Raw genomic sequence first — 14,341 nt, forward strand, 5'->3', positions numbered from 1 at the left:
AGGAGGTAGAAGATATTGGCGCTGTTCTGGGGAGAGAGTTTCGAGAAGGATGTGTTAAATTCGGCCGAGTATCGAGAAAGATCAAGACCCCCGAGTTGTAGTTGCATTTAGAAAGGAAGAGGTAATGGAACTTCAAAAGCAAATCCTCGGGGGGGCTAGACAGGAAAATGGAACAGGTCTAGAACCTTGTTAAAACTGGGAGGTAAGACAGCTGAGTGAGGGTTGTGCAACGTGGGGGAAGGGGTTGGCTTTGCGGGACGGGGCGGGGCAGAGCATAACCACGCTGGTGGCAGAAAGAGGGGAAAAGTCACGTGACAAAAAGATTTTGAAGACAAAAGTAGGAGATTCGTGGATAAGGTCATCTGGAGCCGTAAGACGAAGAGATGCAATTTGCTGGCCTTGTTTGGTCTGCTTGAATGAGTTACTTACCAGCTTACCCTGGTTTGAGCCAGTCTCCAGAGCTTGCTATTGTAACTCTAAAGAGGTTGTGTGGGCAGGAGGGTGATTGTATTTATAGAAAGAACCACAGGTAGGAATACTGTGACTGTATTAGTAGATGATGATGAAAGGTTGGAAGGAGCACTTATTTATTCAACAAACTTTTGTTGAACATCAACTATTTACTAGATACTGTTGGGGAGGAAGAAATTTTCCTCTATTCTTGTAGCTTCTTCTCGCTGGTCTAAAAAGTAAACTGACACCAGACAGAAAAACAGGAGAAAATCAGACTAAAATTAATAACACGTATACCTGGGAGAGACCCAGGAGAACTGTGAGTAACCATAATGGCTGAAGCCACCACCTTAAATACCATCTTCAGCTTTTGCCTTTGCAAAAGAGGATGTTGGAGGTTGTGGTTTGAAACCTCAAAGGGGAGACAGTTTACATGGAGATGAAAAGTAAATGTTTGATAAACAAATATTTGCTGAGCCTTGCAGAGCCTAGGAGACTCTGACTTCTAGGCTCTGCCCAGTTACTCCCACCACGCCTAGCTCATATTCCTTGTGGGTGATAGCTTAACTGGGGAACAGACCCTCTATCTAAAACCTTTGAGACAGTTAGGGGAAGGTCAGAGAGTCTTCCTGAGTCTCTTGGGCTTTAAAAATAATCATTGTAAATTAATCCTCCTACCAAAGGGACACATTTTAGGGTGGCAAATTTTGCTCCCCTACAGTATTTTTCTAGATCTGACAATAGAGAAGTAAACAAAATAGACAAAAGTATTGGCAGTCCTCAGGATGTCATTCTTTTATTAGTAAGAGCAAAACAATAAATATACTAAGTAAATGAGACCATATGTTGAAGTGATTACATGTCGTGGGGAATAGATTTTTAAAAGGCAGGGTAAGAAGGTAAGGGTAGGTCTCCCTGACAGACTAAGCATTCCGTGTTACAGAACATCCAGGGCCTTTAGACAGGTGTGTGCTTGGGGAAACTCAAAACTGCAGGGAGGCCAGTGTGGCTGAAGCCAAATGAAGAGGTGAGGAAGCAATTCAAAGAAACACGGGGGAGCCACAGATGGTTTAGGGCAATGATCCTTCCAGTATGGTCCCCAGACTTCCTCGGCATCACTTGGATCTTTACAGAAATATGCATTCTAAGGCCCCACCCCAGACTTAAATAGGAAACCCTGGGGATTGGGTCAAGCAGTCTTTTGTTTCTTTGCTTTTGTTTTTAATTGGAGTATAAGGACTTCCCTGGTGGCTCAGATGGTAAAGCGTCTGTCTACAATGTGAGAGACCTGGGTTCGATCCCTGGGTTGGGAAGATTCCCTGGAGAAGGAAATGGCAACCCACTCCAGTACTCTTGCTTTGAAAATCCCATGGACAGAGGAGCTTGGTGCAGGCTACTATCCATGGGGTCGCAAAGAGTCGGGCACGACTGAGCGACTTCACTCCCTGGAATATAACTGCTTTACAGTGTTGTGTTAGTTTCTGTTGTAAAGCAATCTTTACATGCCTGGGTGATTCTAATGCATGATAAAGTCTGAGAACCATTAAAGGGATTTTGTGGACAATTGTGACTCTGGCTTGGTAGTGCCGTCCCGCTAGAGACCATCAGGAACACACCCATACTCAAGTAGGGTTGATGCCTCCTTGTGGTAATGGAGCAGGTACTGTGGAAAACTGCCAGGACGACTGAGTAAGCACGTGGAAAGAACCTATTTCAGGATTTGGGCTCTGGGTAATTTGGGAGAAGACTTAAGGAATCAAAGCTTTACTTTGGATTGGGTATTTTCAGAAGCCAGGGACAATTCTGAGATTGGATATCTCAATAAATATTATCTCTCAGATGGCCAAATGGGAGCAAGGTTAAGGCTGTAATTGGTAAAGCAGCAGTAGTCACATCAGCAGAGAGAAGAGGATGTTTGATATTTCCTGGGTTGCACAATAACCTTGTTTTTGTCTCTGCTTAGATGAAATTATGATAAGGACTTGTTTTGTCTCATCTTATCATGGTCTGTGCTGTCTGATGTCAGTGTTCGGAGAGATTGTTTATATCCAACAGGAGATAACAGAAGCTTGGCTGTGAGTCATCTTCTAGCAACACTGAGGCCTATCTGGGTCAGTCCAGTTCTCAGATGTCAGGGGCTGCTTTTTTCTTAAACTTTTGCTCTGAGAAAAAGAGGACACCACTGCAGGGTTTTGAACAGAGGAGTGATATGACCTGAGTTGTAAAAGAAGTCTGACTGCTTCATTGTGAAGAGAGGAGGTGGGGAGTGGAAGCCAGGAGACAGGTAGGAGGTGAGAAGGTTGAAGGATGAGGCCTCTTAAGAGCACATCTCCCAGATCTAACACACCTGAGGAACCGTGAAACTTACAGGGATTCTGAGGTCTTACAGATCCCGTCACAAATCCATTAATCAAGGAAAAGCTATCTAGTTAGAAGTAAGGCCTGAGCAAGCTTCTTCAGTCTTTTATGAAAACCTTTTATGAAAGAGGCCTTCCATTCAAACCAGAAATTCTCTTCTGGTTTAATCACTGTGGATGGATCACAGGCACTAGGAACCCTATGCCTGTTTGTGCATGCACGCATGCTATCATTTCCCACGTGGAGGATACATTGCTCAGAGTTTTATGCACTCTATTGCATGAATTCACCTAGATGGAATTTTTATCAATTATTATTGATAATATTATTATTATTATGAGCAAACTGGGGTTTAGTGAACTATTTATTATCTATGTCCTTGTTTCTGAGATCCTGTTGAATAAGAGACATATTGCTGACAGTGTTTGGAGGGAGAAAAGATTACAAAATTAAATATGTACTAGTTTTAACCTCACTTTGGGGAGTTTGTCTTACAGAAATAAAAGTACCCAGGATGTTTGTGCAAAGATGTTCATTATATTAAAAGGGGGAAAAAAAGCCCCCAGGCTAAGAAATGGGTAATGTGTATATTCTGCACCTTTGTTTATAGCTTGGGAAAAATCACAAGAATGGCTTGTTTAAAATTGTAATATTTTTTATTGGTGCTCTGCTTCTGATCTCTGTTTATATTCTGCTTTCATAGTTATGGGTCCTACCAGACACATTGTTTAGGGATAAAACCTTGGTATTCTGACTATCAGACAAATGTATCCTTATCATTTACTTTTAAAAAAACTTTAATTGTAAAATACACATAATGTACAATTTACTATCTTACCCATTTAAGTATGCGGTTCAGTGGTAATAAATACATCCATAATGTTTTATAGCCATCACTACCATCTGTCCCCATACATCTTTTATCTTATGAAACAAAGGCCATACCCATTAAACAATAACTTCCCATTCTTCCCTCCCTCCAACCCCTGAGAACCACCATTCTGCTTTCTGCCTCTATAATTTGTACTAAAATATGCCACCAATGGAATAGAGAGTCCAGAAACAGATCCTCACATTTATAGTCAATTATTTTTGACAAGAGTGTCAAGACCATTCAATGGAAAAGAATAGTCTTTTCAGCAAATGGCATTGGGAAAACTGACTATCCATATGCAAAAAGGAAGTTAGATCCTTATGCAATACCATATACAAATATTAACTTAAAATGGATCAAAGACCTAAATGTTAAGACCTAAAACAGTAAAACTCTTAGAAGAAAATATAGAAAAAAAACTTCCCTAAGATTAGATTTGGCAGTGATTTCTTGGATATGACATGAAAGATACAGGCAACAAAAGAAAAAAATAAACAAATTGGACCTCATAAAAATTTAGAAGTTTTGTTCACCAGAGGACAGTGTCATTTACTTCTTAGATGTGTGAAGATTGTGGTGTTTTCACTGATGGACAGCATTTGCTGCATCTCAGGCAGTCCTGCCACAAATGTCCTTTGACCTCGTGAAATGAAACTGTAATCTTTCTTTCTAAAACTGGTTCTTTTTTTATAAGGATTTTATATAACCTCTCATGCTCTGTCTGAACCAGCATAACTTTTTGAGGGTCACTTTGCCTTCTCTGGTGAAGAAAAAAAACACAATACTCAAGAGAAATTTGTCTAAGAAATTTTGTTTTTCGCAATCACAATAATGTTTATGGTGGTAAAAAGTTGGGGGAAAAAAGAAGTCTAAACGCACATTTTGCCTATTGCTTGCTTATTACCTTTCAGTTCCAAGCCCACCATTCATTGCTTGCTCTGCTATAGTGGAACTGGACCTTTTAAGCATTTTCCCCTTGCTAGTGGGCTTGATATTAAGTTCTGTCAATAGAGGGCCTAGGGTGATACTAAGGAGGAAGAGACTGCCCCCCTCCAGTGTGCTTTTTTGGTCCTACTGTGTGGCTGCCAGGGGTACGAGTGGGGTGGTGGTGCTCACTCTGTGCAGCTTCAGTGGCCCCTCTGTAAACTCCTCCTCATTGAGTTTCAGTGGCCCCCGTGGTAGTCAGTCAGTTCTACGCGCCGCCCCCTGCCCACAGTGAGATGGCTTTCTAGTCCATTCTACTGGCATATCCCCAGAAGGTAGATTCTTATTGAAGATCAGTAAACCTGACAAACCATCCCCCCACCACCTCCCGCTACCAGAAACTTCCAGCAGACTCCACCAGCATCTCAGTGAGTGGTTCCCTGTGTACCAGCTCCAGCCTACAGCAGCTCATTGGATTTTCCCTACCGTCCAGCTGGTCCTGACCATCACTTCTCTAACAAGTTTTGGATCTCTGCCCTGGAGGGGAAGGCACTCTTTCCAGTTTATTCCTACCTTGGACACTTTGCCTCAGTTCTAGTGGTGATGACTGCTGTCTATATATGCTATGCCTATGATATGTACAGCTTTCAACCTCTTCCATTAATCTCCTGTTCCTAGTTACTAATTCTTTTTGTTGAACTTTCTTTGTCCAAATTATTGCGGTTTCTATCTCCTGACTCAATCTTGCCTGATATATCTATTACTGAGATAAAGATGAGGGAACTCCGTGGCAATGCAGGGGTTAGAAGTGGCACCTTCACTGCTGGGGCCCACGTTTCATCCCTGGTTGGGGAAGCTGCACAGCACAGACAAAGCAAAAAGAAAGAACAAGAGAAAGGAAGAAGGAGGACATACACGTGGAATACTATACAGGAACAAAACATAAGTTAGATTTCTGCTTCTATGAATGATCAGCCTCTACAGGAGTTGCCTTCTTTCCATAAACAAATAGAAAATTGTACAAAATATATGAAATAATTATTTTCAGGTCTTGCACAAGGGCCAGCACCAGTCCGTGAACTTTGAAAGACAGGAAACGAGAGCTGAGCCTTCCAGCTGTCCCAGCCTACTGCATCAAGGCAGCTTTCAGCCGGCAGCACAGACATGGGTTACCCGAACCAAGCTAAGTCAAAAAGAAAGATAGTGGTGTGCCAGGGAAACCAGAGTGCCAGGAACTTGGAGGGTGGAGTCCTGCAAAGAGGTGATTCCACAGAGGAAGCACTCTGGAGATCTCCACAGGGACACCTGTAAGTCTTTGGCTGAGTTCTGTCTGTGCATACGTGGGGTAAAGACTCCGTGAGGCTGGGAACAAGAACCACCCAGAAGCAGTAGGCCAAACACTTCTGGGAGCTCCCAAAGGGGGAGCTGGGGATGTGGAAAATTCCACAGAATGGGAGACCTAACACCATAGGCATCAGGGAGAGTGTTCAGAAGGGTCATAGTTCAGTAATAGGGGTGATTATTCTTAGAGTACGAAGAAGGCAATGGCACCCCACTCCAGTACTCTTGCCTGGAAAATCCCATGGATGGGGGAGCCTGGTGGGCTGCAGTCCACGGGGTCGCTCAGTCGGACATGACTGGGCGACTTCACTTGCACTTTTCACTTTCATGTATTGGAGAAGGAAATGGCAACCCACTCCAGTGTTCTTGCCTGGAAAATCCCAGGGACGGGGGAGCCTGGTGGGCTGCCGTCTTTGGGGTCGCACAGAGTCGGACACAACTGAAGCGACTTAGCAGCAGCAGCAGCAGCAGCATTCTTAGAGTAAAGGCTGCTCTTGATCCACCACCACAGAGCTTAAAACACACCTCAGAGAACCAGACTGACTCAGAGATCATAACTGAATCCCAGAGGGAAACCCAACACTACTGAACAGGATACAAAAAATTCCTGCACTCAAGTGTAAAATTCCCAATGTTGAACATCTAACCAAAGTTGCCAGGCATTCAAAGAAGCAGAAAAATATCATCCATGACAAAGAGAAAAAACAACCACCGAAACAGCCCCAGAAGTAACAGAAATGGGCCCTTAAAATGTTTATCAATCTCATAAATACAGTCATGATGTAAAGGAAAACATGAACATGATATGGAGAAAACTGAAAGAATTTGAAAAAAAAAAAAATTCTAAGAGATGAAAAATACATCAAATTTAAAATACACTGTATGGGATTAACAGAAGCTTAGAAGATTAGCAGGAAAGATGATTGAACTTGAAAAAGACTGCAATGGAAAATATCCAAAGTGGAACACAAAGAGAAGAAAAATGAACAGGGGACCAGCAAGCGGTGGGACAAAATCCACATATAATGGGGGTCACAGAAGATGAATTGGGGAGACGGAGAAATGTTTGAAGAAACAGTAGCCAAACATTTCTCCAGTTTTTTATGAAAACCATAAACACACTGATTCAAGAAGTTCGCCAAACCCCAGGTAGGAAAAGCATGCAGAAATGTACACAAAGCAACCTCAAAATCAAATTGCTGAAAATTAGTGATAGAGATGGAGAAGGCGATGGCACCCCACTCCAGTACTCTTGCCTGGAAAATCCCATCGACGGAGGAGCCTGGTAGGCTGCAGTCCATGGGGTCGCTAAGAGTCGGACAGGACTGAGTGATCTTACTTTCACTTTTCACATGCATTGGAGAAGGAAATGGCAACCCACTCCAGTGTTCTTGCCTGGAGAATCCCAGGGACTGGGGAGCCTGGTGGGCTGCCGTCTATGGGATCGCACAGAGTTGGACACGACTGAAGCGACTTAGCCAGCAGCAGCAGCAGCAGTGATAGAGAAATTTTTAAACAGGCACTTTCCCTATGATCCAGTAATCCTCCTCCTGGGATTTACCCTAGAAAAATTAAAACTTATGTTCCCTTTAAAAATTATATTCAAGTATTTATAACATCTCGATTCAAAATAGCACAAAACAGGAAACAACCCTAATGCTATTTGACAGAGAAATTGACAAACTGATACAACCATACAGTGGAATAATATTCATTGAGAAAGAACTGACTATTGTACAACATGAGTGAATCTCAAAAGTGTCATTGCTAAGTGAGAGAAGCCAGTGGAGAAGCCAGTGGAAGAAGGTTATGATTCCATTTACATGAAGTTCAGTGGTTGTCAGGGACCAAGGGATTTAGGGAGAAGGGATTGACTTCAGAGGGGTATGGGGAGTTTTTTGAGATGATCACAGTTTTCTCTGTCCTAATTGTGGTGGTAGTTACAAGATTGATACATTTTAAAAATTGTATCAATCATACACTGAAAATGAATGTGTTTTATCCTATGTAATTTATACCTCAATAAAGCTTCTTCTTAGAAATGGAAAAAGGAATGTGTTTAGATTTTTTTCTCAATTGACCCAGGATGTATTGTTATAGGAGAAAAGCCAGTTATGAGTTAGCAAAAAGTTCGTTCAGGTTTTCCAGTAACAATTTAGAGAAAAAATCTGAACAAACTTTTTGGACAGCCCAATATGTAGTAGCATATGTGGTATGATCACCTTTAATGAAACAACACTAAAAACCCCTCTATGTGTATCGCTGTGTATCCCTGGGTACCTCTATATGTATAGCCCTCTGTGTGTCTAAAGATGTTCACAAGCTCCTGGATAAGTCTTTGGCAGAAGAATACACACTAGACTGTAACACTTGTTACATCATGGAGCTAAGACGAGGAAGAATATTACAGTTTTTCTTTATACATCTTTGGATGATTTCATGTTTTACAATGAATACCCGTTTAGAAAATAATGGAAAAGATACCAGACTAATAGGGGGCTGTGTATGTAGGAAGAACTCTGGTGGGGGGAGGAACCCACCATGTCAGTGCAGGGGCGGTCGTTAAACTTGACAAAAAAGGAGATCTTTGGTAACCTCTGATAGAGCATTTGGATAGTGGGGTTGGGGCAGAAGTCAAGGTGTGTAGTGTGGAAGCAAAGCATGGACTGGAAAGAAAGGCTTTATGAACCACTTGTTCAGGAAGTTTGTCATAAAAGGCAATTTAACAAACAGGACAGTTAAGAAGGGAGCCACAGGATTAACTGGAGTTTTTTGTGAGAATAGGTAAAAAATGCTTGTGGCTTCTTGAAGGCCAGGAAAACAGAACTAGTGGACAGGAACTGACCAAAAGTGTTAAAGAATGCTATAAAATGATGATGAGGAGAGATGGGAGGGGAAGGGTTGCAGGGACAGAAATAAAGAGTTCTCATTTTCCTAGAATTCAGTTGTGTTTCATTCAGAGTTGTCATAGACCTAGGAATGCACCTTTCCCAACTGCTGTCTTAGTCTAAAGAGCTCAACTTCCTAACAGGCAACTGGGCCCTGATCTGGAGCATCACCTGTGTAACCTAATGCAGATCACTTGGGACCATACCTAAAGCTGAGCTCTGAAGAATTGATGCTTTTGAACTGTGATGTTGGAGAAGACTCTTGAGAGTCCCTTGGACTGCAAGGAGATCAAACCAGTCCATCCTAAAGGAGATCAGTCCTGAATATTTATTGGAAATACTGATGCTGAAGCTGAAGCTCCAATACTTTGGCCACCTGATGCGAAGAGCCAACTCACTGGAAAAGACCCTGATGCTGGGAAAGATTGAAGGCAGGAGAAGGGGATGACAGAGGATGAGATGGTTGGATGGCATCACCAACTTGATGGACATGAGTTTGAGCAGGCTTCAGGAGTTGGTGATGGACAGGGAAGCCTGGAGTGCTGCAGCCCATGGGGTCACAAAGAGTTGGACATGACTGAGTGAACTGACTAGGCTTTGTAAGCCTCAGTTTTCTCATTGGTAAAATGTGGTAAGTAATAGTACCTACCTCATATTGTTGCCGTGAGATAACGCATTCAGAGAGCTTACATTGCCGCTCACTGCTCATCGGGGGCAGTCTCTCTGACCTTCTGTGGTCCAGTCCATGTCATCATGATGTCACAATGCCCTCCTAGACTCCAGTTTCTCCACTAGAGAGTTGTGGATGCTTTGGAGCTAAGGACTGGAACTGACATGAGAGACCTCTACCAACTGAGGGTTTCATGAGCACACTCCTTTGTCAAAATCTTGGTGAATAGTCTTTCACTGTGCAGTTGTGTCTTAGAAATTGTTTTACTTGTTATCATGATCGTGCTTGGCTGGATGCTTTTTGTTGGATTTGCATGTTACTTGGGCACATTTCCAGAGTTCGTGGTAAGTAATGACCTTGCCTGTTAATTCTTGGTAGTCAGTCTTGGCTCTGGCTCACCCTCCCAGCTGGGATTTCTGACCAAACAGGAAAGATGGTTGCGGTCTCACCACTAACAAGAGGTCAGGATGTGGTGGGAACAAAGTTAGTTTCCCAGGCTACTTCCCATCCCATTGGGACATCTTTAAGCCTTTACCCCTCCCCTTGGTTACTTAATACCGCTTATTTCAAAGCCTGATGGAATCTGTAAGGGCTCTGCTAGAGACATTGCCTGACTTCTGGATTTCAGGCCAAGTGGATCAGTGGTTGCTGGGAGGAAAGGGAATGTGGGTATTGGTGGACGTTTCAGCAGCCCTTCCAGTCACATTCAGGGGCAGTTACCTACTGGGACAATGAATAGGGCCAGCTCTGCCTTTAAGTTTCTTTTTGCCTTAGCCTCCAACTCTGAAGTGGAAAGAGAGGTGGGTTGTTCAGGAGAGCAAGACACACCTGAGGAGCCAGCCTTTGGATGAAGATCTGCAACTCTGAGTGACTGTGACAGTCTGTTGAGCCGGATTCCTCCCTTTCAAGAGAACGTGATAGCACCCAGAAATGTCAATGGAAAGTTTACTTTCCTCTGGAAAATAAAATGAACTGTGAAACGGGAAAGAATTTGAGGAACACTGCTGAGGAGAGCAAGCCCTGGTTCAAAGATTTTTTAATAACGACACCTCCTGGGTATTCTTTTCAATGACTGTTCCACCTATTATTTTTTCCATGCAGACTCTATAATAAATTAGACCAGCATTTTTAATGCCCCTTTTGGCAGATTCTGAAACTTGAGTTAATGTAAATTTGAGTTCAGGTCCTAACTTTGCAACTTCCTGGCCATATGACCTTAGGAAAGTTTAATCTCTCTGAACCTCAGTTTCTTCATCCATGTGGTGGAGATATTCCAGTATCTTCCTGTTTTTGTGAGAATTACAGTTGGAAATTCATGTGAAGCATTTAATGCAAAACTTGACAAGTTAGTAAATGCTAACTTTAAGTAGTAAATGCTAACTTAACAACTAGGCCAAATAATGGACTAGTCAACAGACTTACTGGTGACTATGACCTTACCTACTTACCTGCTGCTGCTGCTGCTGCTGCTGCTAAGTCGCTTCAGTCGTGTCCGACTCTGTGCAATCCCATAGATCCCCTACTTAACCTAGGGCCACAAAAACCAACCCATTTGTGAAGCTGAAACATAGCTCTCTGGACTTAAGACCTCTCTCATTCACTCCACTTGACCAGCCTATCTATAGGAAACATTAGTAACAGTGCCCTTTTAGCAAACCATCTCCTGGGTTTCTTGAATCCCACCCCATTTCATTCAGACTGGTTTTTTCAAAGATGTTCCCATTGTTAAAGAAACTTAACTCTTAAGAGTCTTAATATTATAATATGCAATTACAGGAGCAGGTTTTCTGGGAAGCTTCTCCAGAAGGCATGGGTATCAAGCAAGTCCCAGCCCTAGGTATCCTAGGAGCAGGGCATGATGGGGTTCTTTTTTTTTCGCCATATGCTCCAGATTTTCTATGAAAGTATCAGCCCAACAGACCTGTGTGGGGTGGGGTTGCAGGTGGAGTCACTGGGCGCCTATTTAGCTTGAGCCGCTGCCACAGTGTGATCCTGACCAAACCACTGAAATTGTGTGTGCCTCAGTTTCTCCAGCAATGAAATGAGCAGAACAGCCCATCTTCCTCCTCTTCCCTTCTCAGGAAAGTCAAGAGGAGGCTTTCCCTGCATCATGAGGGTTTAACTGTACCATTTCTCAAAATGCAAGGCTTTTCTTCTTTGAGTAGCCTAACAACAGTTATTCAAGTTATTTAAGTAATTGCTTATAGTGTACATAGCCAGTCACTCCTCCCCATTAATCCATAGTGAGTTGTTTTGTTCACAGCAATGTCTTGTGCATCTGATTGCATAAAACAGGTAGTCAAACTTTTGGCAGGTGATGAGTTAATAAAGATAAGATGCCAGCTAGATCCTAACCACACAGTCATCAAAGAACAGGGCCCTCCTACTCAGAGTTCTTTAGCCCCAAAACACCGGACACCCTGGCCAACTGTCCCATACCTTCTCACTCTGACTGGTCCTCAAGGTCACAAGAGTTGATGTCACAATTGGTGTCCGAGCTCTGCCCCCCAGATAGCCATGGCAAGCCACTTCAGGTCAAACTAGACCACGAAGCTCCCCAGCCAGGAGCTACCATGCTGGGCCATCCACCATCTGGTCTTGAATGAAGACAGCCCAGTTTCCAGGGCTCGGAACAGAACACCACACCTTCCAGAACCACCTGTTTCACTCTGCACACACCACCAGCTAAGAAGCCCTGCAATGATTGTTGTCTTATGGATGCTTCTTATTGCAGGAACAATGTGGAAGGGATACAAATATCCCCCAGGAGGGGTAAGTGTGTTCTCTATTCCTACTTTGAAAATGTATTCCCTGGGATACATGAACCAAGCACCAAAATCCAACTTTAGAATCTCTCTATTTTAAAAAGTTACTCTAGCACACCTACTTCTATTGTTATTCAGTATCTATCTGTTTCGAGTTGAGAGAGTTCCCTGTGCCTTTCATGTGATCTTTTATACATCCTTTCCTGAGTCTTTACTCTTAAATTCTTTAATGTCTTTCCAAAAACAAAAACAAAAAGCTGGAGATACAGAGGTAAAGATATTTCAGGTCTAGAGTCAAAGCTGCCTGACAGACATGACCTATTCTCGTACTTACAGGACACTTCATATGCTCTGCCTTCAATTTCCCTTCTTAAATTAGCCCACATCAGCAACCCAGGCTTAACTGTCCCTCATCACATAAACACTGGGTTGTAAAACTGTCCTGTTGGCAAATGTCTTTCCTCTCTTATGTTAGACCCTGGATGTTTGTCTTTACTACTTGTGTGCTCCCACACTGCTAAGTACCAGTGGCAGCTGGGCTTAGAGGCATTAGGTGAGGCAGAACGGGACACGGCTACCCCTGCCTGCCCTTGGGAAGGAGGGCAGTTCCCGCAGCCCCACACCCTAGCCAACACTAGTCAAGACCCACCTGATCTCATTTTCTCCTAGACCCCAGTGGAAATAAGCAAAGATGATCCTGGTGAAGTGATGCAGCTCTGAAGCTTTCCCACCCAGCTGTACAGTTCCTGATGGTGTCACATATAAAGTAATTGCACATTATTTTGTCACATTTTATGTAACAAGTTACCACACTTTTAAAGATGAATGAAGACATGGTATTCTGTTAGCCCAAAACAGGGAGATGGAGAGCGGGGAGGTAGTTGGGGGAATGGGAGGGATTGGGTCCCCTATTTAATAATCCATAAGACTGGCATTAAGACTAAGATCCTTAGTTCAATTTGCCCCCTATTCAGTACCCTTGAGGAAATTCCATAGGGCTCTTTAGACCTGTTTCCCACATAATACCTTTCTCCTGGGTCCAAGGACCAGGATCCAGGCAGGGGTGGAAAAAAGTTAAGAGACTGAAGCAACTTTAAGCCTGTCCTCTGGGTGGGGCTATTTCTCTGTGGCCTTTTCACAGCTGTCATTAAGAACCCAAAGCTTACACCATATGGGGAAAGGGGATTTTAACACTGGGTGCTAGATACTATTTGGCATTTTAATCCTTGTAGTAACCCTCTTAGCCACTTTTTACAAAGTGGCAAAAATGAAGTTGGGAGTGAGTACATTACCAACCCACACAGTTCTGTGTAGCAGAGATTAAGATCCAGGCCCTCTCCTTGGCATGCTCTTATATGCCAAGGAAAAGAGCTGAGCAAGAGAGACTGCGTTTTCCAAGATCTTGACCACCTTGGTTCAAATGTCTTCCTCACCTAATAGCCCAGCGGTTGCCTTTTCTTTTAGCAGTGACCACTGCTGAGCCTGGCAGCACCAGTAGAAACAAAAGCTAACTGCCCAGCCCTCAACAGGATGCAGTTTTGAGTTCATGAGACCCAGAAAAGGTTCCCATTCTTGTGTATAAGACTCATGCTATTAATCTGGGTATCTGAGCCCTAGGATATGCCTAATAAGCCCTCTAAAACTGGTTTGAGCTTTCTGACCCTAAAAAAGAAAATCTAAAAGGAGCAAATATTTTTAAATTACATGGAACTGCTCCCATTCTATGGTTGCTTGGGGATGACTTAATGGTTTCATTGTTCAGAAGTGCACCCTTTCCAACAAAGCACATCTTTTGGTTATATAGACAGCATTTTGTTAACGACTGTAGTATCAGAGAAGGCAATGGCACCCCACTCCAGTATTCTTGCCTGGAGAATCCCACGGACAGAGGAACCCAGTAAGCTGCAGTCCATGGGGTCTCGAACAGTTAGGCACGACTGAGCGACTTCACTTTCACTTTCATGCATTGGAGAAGGAAATGGCAACCCACTCCAGTATTCTTGCCTGGAGAATCCCAGGAACAGAGGAGCCTGGTGAGCTGCCATCTATGGGGTCACAAAGAGTCAGA

General features: G+C 43.2%; 1 protein-coding gene and 1 long non-coding RNA gene across 2 annotated transcripts; both read left to right on the plus strand.

The window, feature by feature from the left end:
* Positions 1-37: 37 nt before the first annotated feature.
* LOC113886184 lies at positions 38-13,053 on the plus strand. The gene is made up of 2 exons (XR_003509385.1): positions 38-121; positions 12,243-13,053. It is a non-coding gene; the product is annotated as an uncharacterized LOC113886184 (long non-coding RNA).
* On the plus strand, positions 9,430-10,664 carry SPTY2D1OS (SPTY2D1 opposite strand). Its single transcript, XM_027532185.1, has 2 exons — positions 9,430-9,852; positions 10,283-10,664. The coding sequence occupies exons 1-2, from the start codon at positions 9,784-9,786 to the stop codon at positions 10,373-10,375; spliced, it is 162 nt and encodes a 53-aa protein (XP_027387986.1). The 5' UTR covers positions 9,430-9,783; the 3' UTR covers positions 10,376-10,664.
* Positions 13,054-14,341: the final 1,288 nt, after the last annotated feature.

This window comes from Bos indicus x Bos taurus, chromosome 29 (assembly GCF_003369695.1).
Source record: "Bos indicus x Bos taurus breed Angus x Brahman F1 hybrid chromosome 29, Bos_hybrid_MaternalHap_v2.0, whole genome shotgun sequence".
In the NCBI taxonomy this organism is placed as follows: Eukaryota; Metazoa; Chordata; class Mammalia; order Artiodactyla; family Bovidae; genus Bos; species Bos indicus x Bos taurus.